This window comes from Chenopodium album, chromosome 15 (genome assembly GCF_948465745.1).
Source record: "Chenopodium album chromosome 15, dcCheAlbu1.1, whole genome shotgun sequence".
NCBI lineage: Eukaryota > Viridiplantae > Streptophyta > Magnoliopsida > Caryophyllales > Amaranthaceae > Chenopodium > Chenopodium album.
Genome location: NC_137848.1, coordinates 12959893 through 12985677, shown reverse-complemented (window position 1 = coordinate 12985677; position 25785 = coordinate 12959893). Strand labels below are relative to the sequence as shown.

General features: G+C 37.3%; 1 protein-coding gene across 1 annotated transcript; it reads right to left on the bottom strand.

The window, feature by feature from the left end:
* Window positions 1-529: 529 nt before the first annotated feature.
* Window positions 530-13460, bottom strand: LOC145580840 (uncharacterized). Its single transcript, XM_081637929.1, has 3 exons — window positions 13452-13460; window positions 3782-4534; window positions 530-535 (listed from the first exon to the last, which is right to left on the bottom strand). Exons 1-3 carry the CDS (start codon window positions 13458-13460, stop codon window positions 530-532), a joined length of 768 nt encoding a protein of 255 aa, XP_081494055.1.
* Window positions 13461-25785: the final 12325 nt, after the last annotated feature.

Sequence of the window (25785 nt, the reverse complement as noted above, 5' to 3'; positions counted from 1 at the left end):
GATTGAAGTAGGAGTTGAAGGTTTGAAAATGGAGATTTTAGAGAGAGAAAGTAAGATGAAGTAAGGAGGAAATGAGGAAAGAAAGAAGAGGAAAGGAAAATAAGGTTGACGGCCTGGAGGCGCGCCCGATCGGGCAAGCCTCGCCCGATCGGGCGAAATTGCAAATTTTTTTTGATGATAGTTGCTCGCCCGATCGGGCCGATCGAGCGCGAACTCCAAGGTGAATTTCGCCAAAATTTTCGCCCGATCGGGTGAGCTTTGCCCGAAATTTCTTTTCCTTCACTCGATTTTCCACAAAAATGCGCCCGATCGGGCAAGCTTCGCCCGATCGGGCGAAATTGTCACCGAAATCAGCTCTTCTTGCGCGCCCGATCGGGTTTATTCGCCCGTTCGGGCGAATTTTGCCCCAATTTTCGCCTCACTTGCGCGCCCGATCGGGCGAGACTCGCCCGATCGGGCCCGTACCTAGCCCTGGGCACTCCGAATTCTTTTCTTCTTCAAATTTTTCTAAGTCCTTTACCTGTCAAATTCATACCTGTACAACAACACTTGTAAATGGTAAAATTATCACTCTTCTCACCTCTCTAAAATAAAAAAAATAAGGAAAGGAAACTAGTCTAGAAAGCAAGAAATACGGGTTGCCTCCCGCAAAGCGCTGGTTTATCTAGGTCCCGCACGACCTTCTTACCACCCTTGAGCTCATTTAGGAAGTGGAGTTAGGAGAGTTTCCTCCACATCTCTAATAGTAGCACCTTCATGATACACTTTCAACCTTTGGCCATTTACCTTGAACTCTTCACCCTTGTCATTCACCAACTCCACCGAACCAAACTTATTCACCTTTGTGACAGTGAAGGGACCGGACCACCTAGATTTTAACTTTCCTGGAAAAATCTTTAATCTAGAGTTAAAGAGAAGAACCTTATCGCCCGGTGCAAACTCTTTCGGTAGGATCCTCTTGTCATGCCACTTCTTGGTCTTCTCCTTGTAGATGCGTGCACTGTCATATGCCGACAATCTAAACTCATCCAACTCATTGAGTTGGAGAAGTCTCTTCTTACCCGCGGCCTTAGAATCCATATTAAGCTCCTTGATTGCCCAAAAAGCTTTGTACTCCAACTCTACGGGAAGATGACATGCCTTACCATAAACTAGTCTATAAGGTGAAGAACAAATCGGTGTCTTAAATGCTGTTTGGTATGCCCAAAGTGTGTCATCTAGCTTCATACTCCAATCCTTCCTAGACTTGGCTACTACCTTCTCTAAGATCGCCTTGATTTCCCTATTAGAGACCTCAACTTGACCGCTAGTTTGGGGATGGTAACTAAGCCCGGTTTTATGATACACACCATACTTCCTAAGTAAGTTGTCCAGTTGTCTCTCGTGGAAGTGGGTACCCCCATCACTAATAATGGCTCGTGGAACACCAAACCTGGGAAATATGATCTTCTTGAATAGCTTGATGACTACCTTAGAGTCATTTGTTGGTGAGGCTATGACTTCAACCCATTTGGACACATAATCTACGGCTACAAGTATGTAGCAATTCCCATTGGAAGATGGGAACGACCCCATATAATCGATACCCCAAACATCAAATATTTCAACTTCAAGAATCCCAGTTTGGGGCATCTCATGCCTCCGCGAAATGTTGCCAGTCCTCTGGCAAGAGTCACAAGCCTGCACAAAAGTGTTAGCATCTTTAAACATGGTAGGCCAAAAGAAGCCTGACTCGTTAATCTTAGCCACCGTTTTAGTGGGGCCATGATGTCCACCATAGGGTGAAGTGTGGCAACTTGTAAGAACGCCGTGAACCTCCCATTCGGGAACACACCTGCGAAATAATCCATCTGCACACTCACGAAACAAAAAAGGATCATCCCAAAAATAATGTTTAACATCAGAAAAGGAATTTCTTTTTCTGTTGGTAGGACAAGTCAGGAGGTAGAGTACCACCCACTAAATAATTAGCAAAATCCGCATACCAAGGGTGATTCTCCACTACTGCATACAGGTTGTCATCAGGGAACGAATCGTCTATAGGAAGAGAATCCTTACCCTCATCATACCTGATACGTGACAAGTGATCTGCCACTACGTTCTCTGCTCCCTTTTTATCCTTTATCTCAATATTGAAATCTTGGAGCAAAAGAACCCACCGGAGTAGCCTTGGCTTGGATTCCGCCTTAGCTATTAGATATTTCAAAGCTGCATGGTCAGTAAAAACAATGACTTTAGAACCAATAAGATATGATCTAAATTTTTCTAAAGCATATATAACAGCAAGAAACTCCTTTTCCGTGGTGGCATAGTTGACTTGGGCTTCATCTAAAGTCTTGCTTGCATAATAAATAGCATGCAAAACTTTATCCTTCCTTTGTCCAAGCACGGCTCCTAGAGCAAAGTCACTCGCATCACACATAATCTCGAATGGAAGGTTCCAATCGGGTGCACATATGATGGGTGCCGATATCAAAGCCTGCTTAATCCTGTCAAAAGCCTCAAGACAATCGTCAGTAAAAAAAAAAGGGGCATCCTTAAGCAAAAGCTGAGTTAGTGGTTTAGCAATTTTTGAAAAATCTTTGATAAAACGGCGATAAAACCCCGCATGACCCAAGAAACTCCTAACTCCCTTAACATTAACTGGGGGAGGTAATTGCTCAATCACTGAAATCTTAGCTTTGTCTACCTGTATGCCCTTATCAGATACAATGTGACCCAGGACTACTCCTTCTATCACCATAAAGTGACACTTCTCCCAATTTAAAACCAAATTGCATTCTTCACATCTTTTCAAGATTTTAGCAAGGTCAGATAAGCATGCATCAAATGAAGAACCATAAACACTAAAATCATCCATAAAGACTTCCATGATAGACTCTATGAACTCAGAAAAGATACTCATCATGCAACGTTGAAATGTAGCAGGTGCATTACATAAACCAAAAGGCATTCTACGATATGCAAAAGTGCCATAAGGTCATGTAAATGTAGTCTTTTCCTGATCGTCAGGGTGGATCGGGATTTGGAAAAATCCCGAATACCCATCCAAATAGCAAAAGAACTTATGATTTGCTAACCTCTCAAGCATTTGATCAATAAAGGGGAGAGGGAAATGGTCCTTTTTAGTGGCGATATTTAATCTACGATAGTCAATGCACATACGCCACCCTGTAACAGTTCTAGTGGGAATTAATTCATTTTTATCGTTTTTAACAACAGTCATCCCACCCTTCTTAGGAACCACCTGTACAGGACTTACCCATTTAGAGTCAGAAATAGAATAGATAATACCTGCATCAAGTAATTTCATAACCTCTTTCTTGACTACCTCTTGCATATTAGGATTCAACCTCCTCTGGGGTTGAATACAGGGTTTGTAGTTGTCCTCTAAGTGTATCCTGTGCATACAAAAATCAGGGCTTATACCCTTGAGATCATCAATACTGTACCCTATTGCCCTTTTGTGGGTTCTTAGAACCTCTAGAAGTTGGGAAGTTTGTGGGTCATCCAGTGCAGTACTAATGATCACAGGGTACAATTCCTGCTCATCAAGGAAAACATATTTTAAATGAGAAGGGAGAGGTTTTAGTTCAGGTTTCTTCACCTCTGCAGGTTTCGATTCCTGAACCAAATTTACTACCTTCACACAATCATTAGGATCAAATTCCTCGGTGGCAAGAGCTCTTTCTATGTCATCCACCTCCTTGCTCCATATGCTCATGTCACCTGCAGACAAATTTCCACAAAGAATTTCCTCCAAGGGGTCCCTTGCAAGAACCTGTGGTAAGCTCTCCTCACAAATATCATCCATTACATCAAGCACATCAATTAGATAACAATTTTCTTCAAGCATAGGACTTTTTAAAACTTTCCCTAAGTTAAAAGTGATATTATCATCGCCAACAGAAAGGGTTAGTTTACCATTTTTGACATCAATAATGGCTCCTGCAGTATGGAGAAAAGGTCTACCTAATATAATGGGAATTTGCGTGTCCTCAGCCATGTCTAAAACAACAAAATCAACAGGGATAAAAAATTTACCAACTCTAACAGGTACATCCTCTAAAATACCTAAAGGGTATTTAATAGAACGATCTTCCATTTGCAAAGTTATATTAGTAACTTTTAAATCACCCATATTCAATTTAGCACATACAGACGATGGCATCACACTAACAGAGGCACCTAGATCACATAATGCTTTATCAATGAAAATATTTCCAATATGACAAGGGATAGAAAAACTACCGGGATCCTTTAATTTAGGAGGGGATTTATTTTGTAAAAGTGCACTACATTCCTCAGTGAATGCTACAGTTTCTACTTCATTAAAGGCCCTTTTCCTAGTCAAAATATCTTTCATGAATTTAGCATATGCAGGAACCTGAGTAATAAGTTCTGTGAAAGGAACTGTTACCTGCAAATTTTTTACTACCTCCAAAAACTTACCAAACTGCTTATCCAACTTAGTCTTCAAGTGACGGTTGGGGAAAGGTAGCTTGATAACTGGTGGTGCTTCCCTACTCTTCTCCTAGGGTGCATCCTTCCCTGAGGGTTGTACCCTGCAATGAATCATCAGAAATATTAGTATCAATAATTTTACCCTGCAGCCCTGCAGGGGAAATTGGTACAACGGAATCAGGATTAGCAATATTAATTGAATCAGGTTCATCCTCTTTGGGCATTTGGGGCCCATCGTAGTGTGAACCACTCCTTAGGGTGATTGCATTAGCATGATCCGTAGGTTGAATTCCCTGCGCTGGTAAAGCTCCCTGCTGACGAGATTGAAGGGTAGAGGACAATTGGGCAATTTGGGTGTCCATGACTTTATTATGGGCTATAATAGAGTCAATCTGTTGGTCTCTACTCTCCATGTGTTTTTGCATTCTAGTTAACATTGCCCTAATTTCTGATAAAGCAGGGTAAGAAGATGTAGTAGGGGCTTGTGATGGGGGTTTCTGGTTAGCATGAGGGTGGTAATATTTCTGCTGTGGAGGGGGTGCTTGTTGTGGTTGTTGTGGAGGTGGAGGATTTTGAACATTAGTGCTACGGTAAGATAGGTAGGGATGGTTCCGGTAGCCAGGATGGTAGGAATTCGAGTATGGGTTATTTTGCTTATAAGTCTGGAAAGCATTAACTTGCTCCATTGAACTCCTGCAATCTTGTTCATAATGACCTACACTTCCACAATTTTCACAGAAAGCGTCATTAGCATTATTAGAAACAGCAGAAACATTAGCAACAGAATTAGAATTGTTAGTAGTGAGGCTATCTAGTTTCTGGCAAATAGAAGTAAGCTGAGCTTGCATAAGGGTTACTGAATCAACATGATGCTTGCCCTTATTAGCATAACCTCTAGCATTCCCATATTGGGAATTATGGATCGCCATATCTTCAATAACCTGACCTGCATCATCAACATTTAAATTCATAAATCTACCGCTAGCTGCGGAGTCTAAAATTGTCCTAGATGCATTTCCTAATCCATTGTAAAAAGCTTGAATTAGCTGCCACTTTGCCAAGTTGTGGTGGGGACACTCCCTCTGCAGATCCTTGAATCTTTCCCAAGCCTCATATAATGCTTCATCTGTCTCCTGGGCAAAATTCTGGATGGCACTTCTCAATAAAGCTGTTTTCTCTGCAGGGTAATATTTATTATAAAATTTCAAAGCAAGAGTCTCCCAGTTAGTAATACCAAGTGCAGCTCTATTCAAACCATTAAACCATAATTTAGCTTTTCCACATAAAGAAAAGGGAAAAAGAATCTCCCTGATTTGATCCTGCGTTACCCCATTCTGCCTAATAGTATTGCAATATTGACAGAAATCTGCAATGTGAAGATTAGGATCTTCACCCTTAGCTCCACTGAACTGCTTTCTTTCTATCATCGTTATGAACTGGGGCTTGATCTCGAACTGGACTCCCTCGAGATCAGGTGTAGGAGAAAGATGTGGAAAATCCGTCAGAGATGGCTGCGAATAATCGCTGAGCTTGCGAGGTGGAGGTGGTGGTGGTGTACCCATCTCTAGTTCTGAATCAGAAGAATGCTCCGAATCACTAGAAGTAGGTAATGGATTTCTAGGAATATCGTTACTCCCAGAACCTGCCAGGATCTGCCTATAAAGATTCTTCTGTCTATGAAATGAGCGCTCGATCTCAGGATCGAATGGAATGTAACCTGATCTGGAACACCTGGGCATAAACAAAGAACTAAAAAGACAGATATGAGAACTACCTCAAAGAACTAATGTCCTTTGAGGCAAAAGAAAAATAATCTAGACTACAAAAACAATTAGAAATAAAAATAAAACAATTTCCCCGGCAACGGCGCCAAATTTTGACAGGGTAAAGTCGTATCCCCTAATCAAAAGTAATATCTAAGTCCTCTAACTACAGTAGATAGGGAAGTAGGGTCGAATCCACAGGGAAACTGGTCTTTCTACTCCTAATTAATTAATATAATCTAAATTATTAAAGTAACCAATTTGTTGTTTGTAATGTGAAATTAAACTACGGAGATCAAGTTCAGGGAGAAAAACAATAATAAGAAGGCCTAGGGTCACAGGTTCACCAATAATTAATATTCCGGGATAAAACATAACAATCAATTAATCAACATTACACAGATAACATGATTAACAGGCCCTCGCAATTTATTAACCAACATAGATCTAACAGGCTCTCGCAATTTACTAGATCTAAGTCCCTATTGAAAATAGCCCTTAATATCAAATTAACATCTGCTCGATTCATCAATTCAATATTGCCAAACATTCACAATCAAATTACATCTGCTCGATTCATAATCTAATTGTAAAGAATTAAAACAATTCAATAATAAATTATCATGCAATATCAATAATCAACAATAATAAATTATCCCTTCATATTAATTATGGATCCCCATAAACCCTAGAATTAAACTACTCGGACATAGTTAAATCTAAAACATGCATAGTAATAAAGTAAGCCATAAGGAATTGAAGGGAAGAAATTACTGAAATTAGTTGAAATAGAAATCGTACCAAGACGGCGAAATTACAAAGTAGTCGAGATCAAAAGTAAGGTAGAGAGAAAAGTCTAGAGAGAGAAAATATATTAAGTAGAGAGAGAAAGTGAAAAGGAAAGAGTAAGTAAAAATAATTATCCTAAAACGTACTTAAACAACTTCTAAACAATACTCCTAAATAAAAACTAAGTGTTCGTCAAACACACTCCTCCAGAAACACGCGCCCGATCGGGCGCGCCTTTTGCTCGATGCTCCTTAGCTGCGCACCATGCCCGATCGTGCTAAGCATCGCACGATCGGGCGCGCCTAGCACTCGTAGCCCCCTTGATGCCTTGCCTTGCCCGATCGGGGCTATGCTTGCCCGATCGGGCCCTTGTGGCTCCTCGAGTCTTAGACTTCCGATTGGGCTCGACTCCTCGGCCCAATCCAAATCTCCTCCTCGGGTCTTGAATGCTCGGTCCAAACCTCGGTATTCCAAATACCGAGCCCTTAATCACCGGCTCGATGGATCTAGCCGGCCTTGGGCTTCAACGACGGTCATGTTCCTCCAATGCTCGTAGTTGCTTCATAAAATCCCGGAAAAGTGCTCCAAAGGTGCAGTTCCCTACAAAACTCAACAAACACTACGAAAACACTAGAAAACGCATATTAGTAACAAAAGTGGCTCTAAAGAGCCAAAAACACTACTAATTATGACCAAGGGACGGGGGTAAAATACTATATAAAATGGACATATCATGAACCTATAAGTCAAACTGGTTATAAGCTTAAATTAAATGGTGTAAGGGATAGACAAGATGTTTTAGATCAGTGGAAAAAGAGTATGAGTAGCGTCCTTAATTTAAATACTGAATGGACTTTAGAAAATTTCTTAAATTATATCGAACATAGTCTCTATGGCTGTGTAGAAGACTGGTACGATGGAATAGATGAAGAAGTCAAAACTGCATTAAGAGCTAGTGAATCACCTACTAGAATGTTTAGGCAGTTATGTCAATACATTGAGTTAGAATTCATTGGTCTTAGAGCCGATCCTAATGAGAAACGAATGGAATATCAAAGAAAGTTAGGTAATTTGTCCATCTGTAATATGAAATATGTTGATAATTACATTATGGAATTTGAGACATATTATTATAAAATTGGTGAAACTGAAACAAATATCGGAATGTTCTATGACAAACTACCCAGTCCCCTTAATGAAGAAATTAGTGAATTATATCAAGAATGGAGATAGAAATTCTTTGCTAGGGATGCCCTAGGAAACAGAATTGCTTTCCTAAGGAAGTGAATTGAAAAGAAATGTAGAGAGGTTGTAGGAACTCAACAAATGAAGAGACAATTTCTCACTTGTTGGATTTCCCAAATAATTATGGATGTGAAAGAAAAAATTATAATAAAAGAAGGAATTATAAGAAAAATAAATTTGACCGATCAAGAGGAGAAACTTATAAGAAGAAATATTATAAACATAAATATAGAAAACCAAGTAGGTTTTTCAGAAAGGCAACATATTGTCCTGAGAAAAAGAAGACATGCAAGTATTGGTCTTGTGGAGAATTAGGGCATTATGCTAATGAATGTAAGAAAGCTAATCATAAACTGATGGAAGCCTTAGGAAGTTGGGATTACATAGAAAGCTATATTTGTATTGGTGCAGTACCAGTATACATAACTCCTTTGCAAGATTTTGGCAAAGATGTTAAATGCTTGAGTTTTATTTGTGATATTAGACATAAAGAATTTTATGATCAAATAATTAGTGGTATCACATGTAACTTAAGTCAAGGAACGGTAAGCTATATATGTGAACCTAGATATTATGTGAGCTTAGAGGATTCCTTTGCATCAAAGTTTTTAGCTATTAAGCTATTAACAGAAAGAGTGAAAATGCATAAAGGAACACGACCCATACAATTAAGATGGAAGGTGGTTTATAAGTTAGTAAACACTATAGACTCATCTTTAAGAAACAAATAGTAGATGCTCAGAAATATGAGCAAGGAGGAGGTCCTAAGAAGAAAATTACACCTATAAAAGTAAATTCTAATGAAATTGAAATTGAAAAAACTTGGGAGGAATTCTTTATGAACCCTGCAGTTAGTAATAGATCAAGTAAAATGTTAATTGATGAATCAGGATTACTTCATATTGGAATGACTACAAAACCTAAAATACAGAGAAATCTGAGTCTTAGAACACCAAGTCTAAGTAGAAAAAATTCAACAATAATAAGAATGAAAAAACAAGGTGATGAAAAGCCAGAAGAGGATGAAGAAGAAATATTAGTTCTACTAAAGAAACTAAATGAAAAATATGAAAGTATAAAAGCCTTAAAACAACCGGAAAGGCATAGCATTGATATGGGATCATATTCTAATTTAGAGTTAAATGAAGATCCAAATAATCCTATTGATAAAAGGAAGGTAATTGGATAACCAAAACTGTGAGTGAACCAGTATATGAGGATGAAGTTAATATAAAAATGGAAGCTTGTAATGAAATATCTAGTACTAATCCTAATAGCATTTATATTCCAATTGATATATGCATTGAGGATTATAATAAATATAAATTATGCGCATATATTGATAGTGGTTGTTCTACATGTTTTGGAAAGAGGTCACTATTTCCAGAATTTTTGTGGAAAAAGGCTAAAAATCCTATGCAAGTCAGAATTTCTAATAATAGTGTCATGATGCATACTGAAATAATTGAAGATTTAACAATAGAAATTGGAGGATTTCAATGTGTTATTCCTATTTTATGGGCGACTGATCAGCCTAGTCATGATATGATAATAGGAAATAATATTCAAAGATTATACTCTCCATGCACTCAAACTATTGATCAAATATTCTTTACTATTAATGGCCATTATATTCCTATACAGAAAATCACAAAGGCTTATACTCATCAGACAATGGAATTTACGCGCAGCCAGCGTGGTGATACGGTTACTCCTACACAACGAGAGGTTGCACTTAGAATTTCTGAGTGTGATTCATCATTAATAGATCAGATAAATAAGTAGCAAGAAAAATTATGTGAAAAATTATATTCAACAAATCCTTTAATTAGAACATTGGGAAAAGGATAAGGCATTTACTAAGATAACTCTAACAAATCCTGATAAGATTATTAGAGTAAGATAAATGGTCTATACCTACCAAGATATTCAGGAGTTTGATGAACAAATAAAAGAATTGCTTAATAAAAAGATAATTAGGAATAGCAAATGTCCTCATAATAGTCTGGCATTCATGGTAAGAAATCATGCAGAGGAAAAAAGAGGTAAAGCTAGAATAGTCATTAATTATAAACAGCTAAATGATAATACTGTTTTTGATGGCTATTACATTCCTAATAAAACTGTGTTATTTAATAGAATACAAGGAGCCACATGGTTTTCTAAAATGGATTGTAAGAGTGGCTACTGGCAAGTTAAAATGAAAGAAGAAAGCATTCCATTAACTACATTAAGTGCCCCTCAAGGGCATTATGAATGGTTAGTAATGCCTTTTGGATTAAAAATGCTCCACAAATATTTCAAAGAAGAATGGATAATATTTTTAGAGAACTTAATTATTATTGTTTGGTCTATATAGATGATATTCTAATATTCTCAAAAGATTTAGAACAACATAAGAATGATCTTAAAGCAGTAACTCAGAAATGTGCAGAGCATGGTATAATCCTTGGAAAAGATAAATGTGTTTATGCTAAACAAGAAATTGAGTTTCTAGGATTAGAAATTAAAGCAGGACAAATAGTACTACAAAAACATATTCTAGAAAAGATTGAAAAATTTCCAGATAAAATTGAAGATAGAAAACAACTAGAAAGGTTTCTAAGATGTTTAACCTATGCTTCTGATTTCATAGAAAATCTTGCTTTATTAAGAAAGCCATTACAACAAAAACTCAAGAAAGAAATAACTTGGAACTGGAAGGAAAGTGATTCCAAAATTGTTCAAGATTTAAAAGCTATGTGTAAAGATCTTCCTGTAATAACACTACCTACTAGTGAAGATGATTTAATCCTTGAAACAGATGCTAGTAATGAGCACTGGAGTGCTGTGTTAAAAATAAAAGAAGGAGAAAAACTTTGCAGATATAACAGTGGAAGTTTTAATAAAGCTGAGTTAAACTATCCTACAATGCAAAAGGAAATCCTTGCAGTTATTATAGGGATCAAGAAGTTCTTAATCTTCTTAGCCCCTAAACAGTTCTTAATAAGAACAGATTGCAAAGGCATACTCAGTTTTGTTAAAAAGAATTTGTCTAATATGCAAGCGCAAGGGAGACTCCTGCGTTGGCAATTACGGCTTAACCAATTCTCTTTTACTGTTGAACATATACAGGGAACCAAGAATTCTTTGGCAGACAGCTTGACTAGAGAATTAGCTAATGTCGTCCAAGAAGCTCAAGACTACATAAAAACCTCCTGCATACCAACTTCAAAAGATGGATGTAGAGAGGAAAACTCTCATTGATGAGATAGAAAAGGCAATGGAGTAGGTATCACCCTCCAATTGGGCCTTAATGCAAGGCTTGATCATATCAGCGAAACAACATTCACGAGATGGTTTAATTAAGGGTTGCCATCGGCCAGTCCAAAGATTATTGATGTTCCAAGTAACAATTATGTTATTACAGCTCATTCCTGATTTACGAAATATAATATTGAACAAAATAAGAGATAATTATTTTAGAACATGGTACGAGTTGGTGGCAACAAGGTCCAGTAAATTCTTTGATCTTCGAGATCTATGGGGAGAAAGAATAGAGTTTCCCAAAAACTCTAAAGTTGCATCATTACGAATCTACCCATATCCTCTTAATCAGAATGCTCCATTCATTAGTATACATTACAAGGCTTAGGATTATGGAATGGTACATGATTTCTATGAATTTCCTACTCCTAATGACTCTTTATTTCCAAGGCTTACAAAGTTCCAACAGTACGCGTTCAACAAGGTTCGGAAATATTGTGATGACAAAAAAGAAGACTTTCAGCTAGGAGCAAGGGTGCAATGTGCTAATATCGAAGTTAAAGAAGGAAAAGTTAGTCCACTGCATTACTTAATAATGTTTGGGAAAGTGAGGTGTTGCAAAGATCCGATACTAATTCGTCAGAAAATTGTTAGAAATCCAATTGAAGCCAGAGCACTAGGATTTTTCTACATTTCACAATATCTTAACGATTTTATAAAAAGAAAAGAAAATCCTCCTGTCATATTTCATGTTGGTAACACAACAATTGTGGCACCTAACGAGATGAAAGAATATTTAGTAGATGGCATAAACAACACCGAGCCAATCTATAAATATTTAGAAGATATTGAAAGTGGGAAGTTTCTGTCATTTAAAGGCCATGAGTAACTGTTTGAAGCATTCATGAGTTGGGATGAATCATACGCAGCTAAATGTGTTGTAGACTTTGGCATAGAAGAAGAGAATCCTATATATGAAGACAACAAAGATAGTGAGAGGAGCCTACAAGAAATGATGATGGATGAAATTATGAATGCTTGAGCCCACACCAGCAATAATTCAACGAATCCTCACTGTAGCCACGTTTTATTAATTGTTTTTGTCTTAAAGTATCTTTGTAAAAAGCAATGGTGTAGAATTGCTTGCTAAGTCAGGATAAGAATCCTATGTAGCTTTGCTTCCCTATATAAGGGAACTTAGGCCAAGAAGTGAAGGCAGAGTTGGAAGAGTTAGCTAGAGAATTACTCTGAAAGATTTAGAGAGTCCTCTAGAGAAAAATACTCACCTTAAGAGAAAGATTGGTTCTCCATCTCTCTTAAAGTAGAGAAAACTCTAGTTCAGCTTATGTCTGTTTAAGCTTTCTGTTTGTGTGTGTGTTGTAATATATGAGTGTTGTAATCTTTTCAAATTAAATAAAAGTCTCGTTCAAGAAGGGATTATTATCCCCTTGAACCTTATATATCAAATGAGTTATCTTTCTATTTAAAAAGTTCCATCATAAACACAGTAAGGATTGTTTAATTAGAGATTACGGTCTAAGGTAGGAAACGAATTAGATCTGAGCTGAGCCTGATCTAAGGAAGACATGGTTGGGATTAGCTACCTTGGTAAAGCCGGAAGCTCAGAACGCCGAAGGTTCCATTGTCGACTAAGTTCAGGTATTGGTCAAAACTCTCTAGTTAAAGAATTATTATTGCGGAGCATAGTGGGCTGTTAAACTGTTAAAATAATTTATTTTGATGTATAAGTAGTAGAGTTGTGATAACTAGTACCGTTAAAAGTCATTAATCAAGAAACAAGTAAACAACAATTGATATTAGTATATAAATAGGTTCGTTGGTATCAAAAAGGTGTTCGATAGTATCAAAAGAAATACCATCTAAGAGTTCGTTGGTATCAAAGAAGAATACCATCTAAGCTTAACTTGGTTGTTGTTGGTATACCATCGACATTAAAATCAATAGCAAACCACCAACGACAAAAGTGTCGGTTATAGTACAAGTGGACCCCACTTGGTAGAGACCAAAGTGGTCTCAAGTAGGTGAGACCAAGAAAAGCTCATATGAAATTAGTCGATGTTTCTTCCAACCTTAACTTTGACGGGCCAAATTTGTAACATTTGAATCATTTTTTATTTATTTTTTTTTTTTTTTATGTTTTTAACTAAAAATTTATACAATTTTTTGTATGCAGCATGTTATACCGTGCGGCAAAAGTTACTCGAGTTTATCGGTAAGTGGTTACTCGAGTTGCCAGAGTTACTCGAGTTTCTCGACCAGATGTTATTCGGTCAGGGGTTACTCGAGTTTCCGGGGTTACTCAAGTTACTCGGTCAGGGGAGTAACCCCTAACCGAGTAACCCCTCGAGTAATTTATGTCCAAAGCCCTCGAGTAATCCGTGACTAAGTAACCACTCAAGTACTTGATTAATCCCTCAAGTAATCCCTGATTGAACCCTCAAGTAACCCCCGAGGCCCCGACCGAACTCCTTAAGTAACCCCTGGCCGAATTACTCGAGTAACCCCTGACCGAACAGGGTTACTCGAGTTACGTTTCTCAGTCACGGGTTACTCGAGTTTCTCGATCAGGGGTTACTTAAATTTTTTGGTCAGGCGTTTCTTGATTTACTCCTAACCGAGATACCCCTGCACGAGTAATCCCTCAAGTAATCCATGACCAAACCCCTCGAGTAACCTCTAATCGAGTAACCACTTAAGTAACCCCTGGCTAAACCCTCAAGTAACCCCTGACTGAGTAACCCCTCAAGTTTAACCCCTGAATTTGTTTATATAATGACATAGGTGGGTAGGTTACTTTAAATATAGGAGGGGAATTAAAGAGGGCAAAAAAAGGAGAGAGTTAAAATTGGTCAAAATTGCAAGTCATTAACCTATTACTAACATTAAATTAACAGAATGCTTACTTTAGTAAATTGGTTTAAAGTACAGGTGTACCGCTGATAATTAAAACTGAAGCAAGTGTATCATTGATAAAAGCTCAACCTGGGGTGTACAAATGATAATTTCCCTTTTACTAAACTAGACTTTTTTTTTTTTTTTTTTTTACAGAATACTCTGTATTATTTTTGTAAGGTGAACTAAATAAGGCCTTATTTTTTTTTACTGAATTGAAATTAATTTTGTTCAAATTAAATTATTTTTACTTTACTGAACTAAAATTAATATACAAATTAAAACTTTGTTTTTACATGCATGCTCACTATTATGTATGTTCATTAAGATTACAAATATATTTTTTTTATTGATTATAACTTATTTTCACTAGACAATACTTATTATTGGGGAACTTATTACATATTTTTACCGAAGCAAACTTATTTTATCTAAATTTATCTTTATCTTATTACATATTTTCGAAGCAAACTTATTTTATCTTAACTTATTACATATTTTTACCGAAGCAAACTTATTTTATATTTCGAAGCAAACTTATTTTATCTAAACTTATTACATATTTTTCCAGCAACTTTGAGAGATGGTCGCTTCTTATATGCGTGATCATGTCTCTGAATTTCTCCCCTTTTTCATATCAGAGAATGTGGTTGAAGGAGAGTCAGATGATTCTCTGGTGCAAAGATTTGAAAACCACTGTCACGAGGTAGAAACAACAGCAGCTTGGGGTGGGCAACTAGAACTTGGTGCCTAGACACATTGCTTGAAGAAACATATAATTATATTTTCAGGGTCCTTCCCTGATGTTGAATTGGGCAAGGAGTATAAGACTGATGGTTCTTCTACTTCATTGAACTCTTGTATCAAGCTATCATACCACAAGCATGCGTTTGGTCTGGGTGAGCATTATAATTCTGTGGTTCCCAGTTTCTAACAAAATCATTTAGCTATTTTTTTTCCCTTCTCTTTTTGTATGAGAGAAAATGTAAGCGAATTGTGAGTGCACATTTAACTCCATTGTTGAACTCAAGAGTGATAGTTTTATGTTGCATTTTTATGTGAAGTATACTCATTTAGTATTCTTGCCACGTTAGCTAAGGTTGTTGGGAATTAGTTATTACCTTTGCCAGTTGTATTAAATGTTTTCAATATTCTTGTTTTTCTCTTGTAATAAGCAGTGAGTAGTATAAATACACCATTGTACTCTACTTTTCATTTACTTCTTCTAGATTCATTTCTCATTCTACTGTAAACAAGAAGCTTTCCTCCATTAATGGATTTTAGTTCTGGTGTTTGAGCTCCATTAATATCTTCCTTTACTTCTTTCTGTTTCTTATTTTAGCTTCCGATTTAGTCTGATAACATGGTATCAGAGAAAGAGTGCGTTCTCTGGGTTTCTAGAGCTTCGCTAATGGCGGATTTCTAGGTTGTCGCCATTGTTGCAGCAAGTTCTTAATTCTGGTATTACTTCTGTTCTGATTTTTTGGGCATTTTCTGATTTCTTTAATTTCTAGGTTGTGCATGAGTTGTGCAATTGATTACTTGATTGATTGGTTCTGATTTGTTGAGCAATTGTGGTTGATTGATTGTGTTTTTGGGCTTAATTTTAGAGTTTCTTTGTGCATTTTCTTGAATTCTTGATTGTTTCTTGAATAATTCTTCTAGGTTCAATTGTTCTAATAATGGCTCAACCTAAAAGAGATGTAAGTCAAGATCCTGCTAGTCCCTATTACTTACATCCATCTGATTTCACTAGGTTAAAGCTTGTTTCGAGTGTGTTTGATGGGTCTAGTTATGGGAATTGGAAGAGGTCTATGATCATTGGTTTGACTGCTAAAAACAAAATGGGTTTTGTTGATGGTTCTTTACCTAAACCTAGTGCTGAATCTGCTATTTTTAAGGCATGGAATAGATGTAATAGCATGGTCATTGGTTGGATTATTGCTGTGTTGGACCTTCAAATTGCAGGCAATATTATGTTTGTTAATACTGCTAGGGAGATTTGGTTGGATTTAGAGGAGAGATTTGGTCATGCATCTTCAACACAATTGTACTCATTACAACAGGATATTTCAAACACTGAGCAAGAGGATTTATCTATCTCAGAGTATTATAACAAATTGAAGAAACTTTGGGATGAACTGGATAACTTGTCTCCTTTGCCTACATGTGTATGTAGTTCTTGTACTTGTGCATTGACTCAAAAATACATCAAAGTCCAGCAAGATCAAAGGCTAATGGTTTTCTTGATGAAGTTAACCAACAACTATGCAAATGTTAGGTCAAATATCTTAATGATGCCTTGTTTACCAACTTTAGCTCAAGCCTACAGGATGGTTTTGCAAGAAGAAAGGCATAGAGCTCTGAGTGTTGGAAGTCAGAAACAATCAGAACCAGTTGCATTAGCTACTGACAGAAGGAGGTTTGATGATAAGAATCAGTCTTACAACAAGGGTTCCTATGGCAGAGGATACCAGAACAATAGTCAGTACAATAAGAATGATAGAGCTAAGAGAACAATCAATTACTACTGTGATCATTGTAAGATGACAGGACACATTATGGAAAGGTGCTTTAAGTTGAATGGTTATCCATCTGGGTATAAGGCAAGTCAACAGCAACCTCAAGGTGTCAAAAGATTTGCTCATTTTGCTAATTCTGTGAGTGAAGAGTCTGAGTCTTCCGAGCTTCAGCATTTTCAGTCTAATCCAAGTGCAAGTTTCACAAAGGAGGAAATTAGTCAGTTTAAGTCTTTTCTGAACAAATAGAAGATGGAATCCATGAATGCTATAGGAGATGGGAATGCTTTATTTGCAGGTAATTACTGTCTCTTGTCTACTTCTTATAGTAATGGCTGAATTGTTGATAGTGGGGCCAATGATCATATGTGTCACAAATTAGATTTATTTGCTGATTATAGAATTTTTCAAGATTTGAACAATCACATTACAATACCAGATGGGACAAAAGTAAAAGTGACACATATGGGAACTGTCAATTTGCCTAATGGTATTGTTTTGAGGAATGTATTGTATGTGCCATGTTTTAAGTTCAACCTTATATCTATGCATAAATTGTGTCAAGATGGTCAGTGTACTGTACAATTCACTACTGATAAGTGCATTGTTCAGGGACAACACAATTTGACTCATCCACTTGTTCTTGGTAGAGTGGGAAATGGTTTGTATTTTGCTGGTGAATGTGAGACATCTGACAGGACTACTGCTTCTTCAGTTTCTGGATTGTCACAAAGTGCTTTAGATCAATCCAAGCTGTTACACTTAAGGCTAGGGCATATACCTTTTAATAAGCTGAACCTTGTGCAAGATAAGATAGATTGTAATAAGATGACAGATGCGATCATTTGTAGTATCTGTCCTGCTGTCAGGCATCATAGGAAGTCTTTTCCTCATAGTATTATTCATTCTGTCACCCCTTTTGAATTACTTCATGTTGATGTTTGGGGGCCCTATAGGTCTTTGACTCATGATAAATGTAATATGTTCTTGACAATAGTGGATGACTTTTCTAGATCTCTTTGGGTACATTTGATGAAGTCTAAGACAAATTCTGTTGAAATTTTGACAAATTTTGTGTTGTATATTGAGAATCAGTTTAATGCTTCTGTGAAAGTGATTAGAACTGATAATGCTAAAGAATTGTGTGAGGGTGCTATACTTCAGTTGTATAAGTCAAAAGGTATTCTGCATCAAACTAATTGTAGTGATACACCTCAACAAAATGGTGTAGTTGAGAGGAAACACAAGCATCTTCTTGAAGTTGGGAGAGCTCTCTATTTTCAGTCTAGGCTTCCTGTTTCCTATTGGGGAGAGTGCATACAGTGTGCAGCCTACTTGATAAACAGGATGCCTTCTCAACCCTTGGGAAATAGTACACCTTATGAAAGGATTTATGGAAAGAAACCTGGAACAGAACATCTTAGAGCTTTTGGGTGTTTATGTTTTGTTTCTACACCAAAACAACACAGAGCAAAATTGGATTCTATAGCTGACAGTTGTGTGTTTATAAGGTATTCACCTACACAAAGAGGGTTACAAATTTTTACATCTGGAAACCAGGAAGGTTTTTGTGCCCAGAGACATTGTATTTCATGAAAGACACTTCCTATTTCGTATTTCACCTTCTCCTCAAACCACTCTAACTCCATTTTTCCTCCCTACTCATACTCCTTTTCCAAACTCTTTCACCTTTGATACACCAGATGTTTTTCACTTTACTGATATCCCAAACACTTCACCTCCACAAAATATCCCAAACACTTCACCTCCACAAAATATCCCAAACACTTCACCTTTACAAAATTCCCAAACACTTCCCCTTTAAACACCAATTTAACTGATTTGTCCACTCAGCCAATACATCTGTGTTAAGGCAATCCACAAGACCTAGGAAGTTACCTGCTTGGATGATAAACTATGTTTGTGGAAGTGCTATTACAGAAAACAGCACTCATTGGTGCAATTTAGTGTCATACAGTAGTTTACCCACTAATCACAAGGCTTTTATAGCAAAAGTAGCTTCCCTGAAGGAACCAGTTTCTTATAGAGAGGCTGTAGGTGATTTAAATTGGGAATCAACCATGGCTAAGGAACTAAAAGCTTTACAAGACAACAAGACTTGGGAAATAGTTGATCTACCCAAAGGAAAAAAGGCTATTGGCAGCAAATGGGTTTATAAAATCAAGTTGAAGAAAGATGGAACAATAGAAAGGTTTAAAGCCAGACTAGTGGCTAAGGGGTTCAACCAAAAGTATGGAATTGATTTCGAGGAGACTTTTTCACCAGTAGTAAAGATGGCATCTATCAAAAGTATAATTGCCTTAGCTTCTCACCATGGTTGGACTATTTTTCAGCTGGATGTTAACAATGCCTTTCTACATGGCAATTTACATGAAGAAGTTTATATAAGAATGCCTGAGGGAGTTCCTAATCTAGATAATAAAGTTTGTAGACTGAGAAAATCCTTGTATGGGTTGAAACAAGCCAGCAAACAATGGTTTGAGAAATTGGTTGCTGAATTGAAGTTCTTGGGCTATCAGCAGTCTAAAAATGAATAATCATTGTTCTTGAAAATTTCTCATGGTCATCTTGCTATTTTTGCTGTCTATGTAGATGACATTATTGTCACAGGAACTGACATAAAGCAAGTTGAAGCATTGAAGTCTCATCTACACTCAACCTTCAGTATCAAGGATCTTGGTGCTCTTAGCTATTTTTTAGGTATGGAAATTGGTTATACAGCTGGTGGGACTACTTTGTCACAGGCAAAATTTACTAGAGAACTATTTGAAGATAGTGGTATTGCTGTTTTCACGACAGTTACTACACCTTTGCCACTTAATCTTAAACTGCAGTTTGATGATGGTGAACTATTGCAAGACCCATCTTACTACAGGTGTATGGTAGGGAAGTTGAATTTCTTAACTCATAATAGACTTGATTTGGGTTTTTCAGTTCAGTACACTACAAGAAAACATCCCATTTTCGACGGACTGGTTCCGACGGGCACGTAATTTCGTCGGAAAATTCGAAATTTGCGACGGATTTTTGTTCCGTCGTATGTCTCCGATGAATTTAAAGAATCAAACCCTAACCCTAACCCCCTCTTCTTTCCTCTTCCGCCCCTTTTCTTTTTTTCCCTCTATTCTCTTTCCTCTCTTTCTCTCTCATGTCCGCCCTTCTCTTCTGTCTTCTACTTCTTTCTTTCCTCTCTTCTCTTTCTCTCTCCTCTTCTTCTCTTTCCTTCTTCTTTTTTCCTTCTCCTTCTTTCCCCTTCTCTGTCCGCCCTCTTCTTTCCCCTTCTCTGTCCACCTGTTTCTTCTTTCCTAACACCACCACCATCACCAACTACCAACAATAATGGACACCATAACAGCCGTGCAACAACAATGGCGACCACAATAACACCGGTAACGCACAACCACCGTCGCGAGAATCGTCAATCGCTAAAGTATTATAAATCTTGTTTTAATTTAGTTTAGGTTGTAGATCTAGATGTATTTTTTAATAAATTTCTGATTTTCAAGTAATTGTAATATTAGTTTATAAATTTTTGAGGATAATTGTATATTTATTTGAATCCTTTTAATTTTTGTGGTTAATTTTATTTTTCTTTTTACTGAAATATGTTCGATCTACTTGTTTCAACATTGTTTTGGGTTAATTGTCGTGTTTTGGTGATTAACTTTAGATCTACATGTTGTGGTGGTTAATTTATTTATTTTTTTGGTTAATTTTATTTTCGATTTTTTTTTGTGGTGAACGGTGGTAGTGGTGTGGGGTTTGGGCTGCTGGTGGTCATGGTGTGGGGTTGGGGCTGGTGGAGAGGTGCGGGCTGGTGGAGGTTAAGGGGGAGGTGAGGCCGTGAGGTGGTGGTGGGGTAGGTGGTGGTTGTGGGGAATATTTGAGGAGTTTTTTTTAGATTTATCTGTTGCGGTGGAGGTGGTGGTTTTGCGGTGGGGCCTGGTGGTGGTATGGGGTGGTGCAGTTTTTTTTATATTTTTTTTACAGGGTTTTCCGACGGAATTTCCGTCGGGAATTTTCGACAGAATTGCAATTCCGTCGGAAATTTCCGACAGACTTTTCTGGGCCTAAAAAACCTCTAACGACGGAAATTTCCGTCAGAATTTCCGTCGGAACAGTGTTTCCGACGAAATTTCCGTCGGAAAAGGTCGATTTCCCTACCAACACTTTTATGACGCCACTTTCCGACAGAATTCCGTCAGAAACACGATTACAGACAGAAATTAGGGTGTTTTCGAGGTTTTTTTCCGGTCAGAAATAGCCTTAATTCTAGTAATGGTATCTAAGCCAATTCATGCAAGCTCCTAGGCTGCCTCACTTACATGCTCTCCTTCATACTCTCAACTTTGTGTCAGCCACTGCAGGTTAGGGTATTATATTTAGAGGTGGTCTTGATCTAACTCTCCAAGCCTTTTTTGATTCTGATTGGGCTGCTTGTATTGATACCAGAAGATCAGTCTCAGGGTATGTCATGATGCTAGGGGGTTCTCCTATAAGCTGGAAGTCTAAAAAGCAGCCTATAGTGTCTAAATCTTCATCTGAAGCTGAGTACAGGGCCATGGCCTCTGCTGCCTTAGAAGTGACTTGGTTGGTCAGGGTTCAAGGAGAGATTGGAATCAGAAATTTGCAGCTTGTGAAGCTTCACTGTGATAGCATGTCTGCTCTCCACATAGCCAAAAACCTAGTCTTTCATGAGAGGACTAAGCACATAGCCATTGATTGTCATTTCACAAGAGAGAAGGTCCTTGAGGGTCTCATTCAGCTAACATACTTGCCTACTTAGTCTTAGTTGGCTGACATCATGACCAAAATTCTTCCTTCTCCTCAGTTCAATGTGCTCAAGTCCAAGCTTGGTATGTTCACACCCCAAGCTTGAGGGGGAATGTGAAGTATACTCGTTTAGTATACTTGCCACGTCAGCTAAGGTTGTGGGGAATTAGTTATTACCTTTGCCAGCTGTATTAAATGTTTTCAGTATTCTTGTTTTTCTCTTGTAATAAGCAGTGAGCAGTATAAATACACCACTGTACTCTACTTTTCATTTACTTCTTCTAGATTCATTTCTCATTCTACTGTAAACAAGAAGCTTTCCTCTATTAATGGATTTTATTTCTGGTGTTTGAGCTCCATTAATATCTTCCTTTACTTCTTTCTATTTCTTATTTTAGCTTCCAATCTAGTCTGATAACATTTTAATACCATACATACTGATACTGATACACTTCAAGTTTGATCTGCTTGGATAGTTGATACCCTTTAAATTTTGATACAATAAAATTCATTATTGCCATATTTTATATCGTGTTTCCTTGTAAGCAGTTCTTTGGTGTGACCATCTTGCACACATCTAGTATGCAATAATTTTCTTTTATCTTGTTTGAGCACATGAACTTTGGGAAGGATGAATCTCTCTGCTAAGGTTAGAGAGATGTGAAGCAATATTGGTCTGCTCAGCTTGCAGTGACTAGTGATGGCCGAATTTGATTTCTCAGCTTGTGACGATTATAAAGCACCAAAAACAACTTGCTGCAACATACTCCACACCTGGATTGTGGCTAAACCTTGGTATCCACGGCCTGGCGATGGCCTCCCCATGACACGCCCACAAAGCAGCACATATTAGATGCAGTGGCTATTTATAGAGAGCTTGTAATGACTTTTCTTACATTGAACTTGAGCAGCTGCTGTCTCACTAGTGGGTGTAATTTTTCTTTTAGGTGATTTGTGGTGGATAGAAATGGTCTTTCCTTGTTAATTTGTGCTCGAATCTCGATTAGTTTAGCCTTAACCTTACTCTTACTTTCTGGGTTGACTAGTGAAGAGTTCTGGAAAGCTCTTAATCTTATTTTCCAAAAACCAAACCAACACTTCTTCAATGCGGAAAAGGGAAATATATTATAACTTGGCTAGGCCATTAAAGCGAAAAGTTCAAACAAAAAGGAAAAAGGGAATTAACAACAAACAGACCGAGGCCAGACGGCTTTCTTAGGATGATAGCAGTAGCCTACTAGTTCAACTTATATCCAAATATAGAATAAATCACTTGCATTAGCACAAAGGAAAGCAAGGGCAATCGAGTGCACGAAACCCTTGGGAAAACCCTTGTTAGAGTCTGCAGCAACACCTTGGGCAACTGCTGGTACACAAGTGGTTGTCAACATAACGATGGCAAAGATTATAAGTAGAAGAACCATATCATAATTGTTTCGCTTCATCATCTTTGCCACAAATATTACTCAACTCTGTCTTATTATTAGTTGTGTGTGTTTTTGGCATTTACTAATATATATTCAAGCAACTTATATAATAAGAAGTAATAAATTTATATTTTTCTCTAGTTTCATTTTTCTTGCAACCGAGTGTGTCAACATAGATATGAGCTGATGACCATTTACTTTTATTGGTTTACTAAGCCACATTTACTAATATATCCAATCAACTTATATAATACTGTACAAAATATTCCAGGTTGAGTCGTAAAACCAATCTCCTAGCAACATCAAGAGACAAAGATATATGAGTTGCTGATTGATTAATAAATTTGAGCATATGTATAAAAAATATTTAAGTAGCCATAGATCATTGTACATGCCAAACCAATATAGTGAGAATAGTAATGTAAATTGGAAGAATATTTAACCGGATACACCACCAAACATGCTGAAAATAGACCAAAAGAGTTCATTGTAATAGCTATAAAAGTTGTCGCGAGGTCTAGGACACAGAATGAACTTTTCAAGCTGGATGTAGTGCTGCCATTTACAGCAAGAGATCATCTTGGCATGTTGGCAAATGAGTATAGCATGGATCTTGGATTCCGGTTGCATAGGACAGACCAACAAGTGCATTCAAGTCCTCGTCTGTACTCTGCAAGCAAATGAAAGGGTCAGGCACTGAGGCTAAGTGAAGATTCAAATTATCACAAAATAAACTGAAAGTAAAGGTTGTTCACTACTTAGCAACTGTCATTACAATTTTCAGTCCTTTCCAAATGAAGAATGTGACGTTATTCATTCCCGAATACCCATACTCCATTACTCCCTTCCAGCCTCTAAACTGATACAAAGTAGAATTAAGACAAAAAGAAAGACTTAAGAGTATTTTTCATAGTTAAAAACTTAGAACATTATCAATCTGATTAACTCTATTGCGCTTCCTAGTAAACAAAATTATGCTCCACCCATTGCTGCAAAATGATGATATAAACAAGTAAATATATACATATACTTCCTAGAACTTATATTTTGAAATAGAGCTTATATTTTGCCTCTGATTCCTAGAACTTTAAATTTGTATGCAGAAACTGTAACTACATTATTCTATCTGTAGCTAATGAGAGTGGGCATTATGCATCCGCAAGCTGATGAGATTAGGCATTAAGCGTCCCGTAGCTGCACAAATGAAAAAAATTTGTAGTTTGTTCAAAAATCAAAACTAATTCATATTAGACCTAATGGCTGAAAACATATAAATATGTAATGCCGCACCACATGATCAAATAAGATACTTTTCTACTAATTCCTATTTAAATTAAAATAAGATAAGTAAAGATTAGGCATAGTGTACACACATCCAACTCTATCTTACTGTTTGCAAATAGCAATGTGTAAAAAGGTACACACATCCAACTCTATCTTACTGTTTGCAAATTGTAATGTGTAAATGATTACATTGAAACAAATTACACTAGTAGTTAGTATACATGAAATTCAAGTACTACATCAAATTTATAATGTGAGAAGTATAGTAGGTTATGAATTGAAGGACAATAATTACCTATTACCATTCACGCCATATAATGGAAGAGATGTGTTGAATGTGAGGCCAGTCTTCCCCACTGGGTTGTTGGCATCTTTCCTTGAGGCGTTCTGAATAGCGATAGAGTCGAAGTATCTCGAGGGAAGTCAGTTTAGGCATCCAATCCGGCATAGATTCCAATCCCGGGCAATCATTAATTTCGAGGTTATGGAGGGCTGCCAAAGATTGCATCCAATTTGGAAGATCCAAAAGCTGTGGGAGGTGATACAATTTCAATTTACAGAGAGAGTGAGGAAAGGATGGCCATGGCATGCCAATAGTGTTCACTCCCTCTTCTTCTCCCAGTAAATTTACATTGGGGCAATTTAAGATTGATAAAGTCTCCAAGGCAGTGAGATGTTCCAATCCTTAAGAAATAACACTCCTCAATTTGCGGCAATGTCGGATTACCAAGGATCACAGGGAAGACGAGCAGCTACTGAAGACATCCTCAGCTTCTTTCAAACTCTCCAACTCTTCATAGGATATACACAGCTGGATTGCTTCTATGGGAATTAAATTAGGACATAGTACATCATCTAGGGTAACTTTTTTGAATTTGGAAATAACATTTGATGAAGAGGATGAAGATAAGGGAGTAGTAGAACCAGTACTATTGCCACTTGTATCCGCCTTTTCATCCCTCAATTTTGTAATATGCGCAATTATTTGGAGTCTTCTATTGAACTGGTTGATATCTAGTTCTACTAAGTTGGGACATAGTAGAATCGATCTTAAGTTTGGGCATTCTGATATATTCAGATACTTCAATTGAGGAAGTGGTATTGGTGCCATGCTGAAGCTGCTATTAATATCTGGACAAAGCTGATTATTATCTCCCACCCCCTCCCCTAAATTTGTCCATCCTTGCAACTCTGGAAGGTAATACATAACTAGATCTCTCAGGCAGGGAAAGAATCCATTTGGATCACTGCCACCTATTATTGCACTCTTTTCAAAAATGTACTTCAAATTCAAACATTCGCTAATATCAAGGAATACCAAATGACGAAGATTTCCAAGGC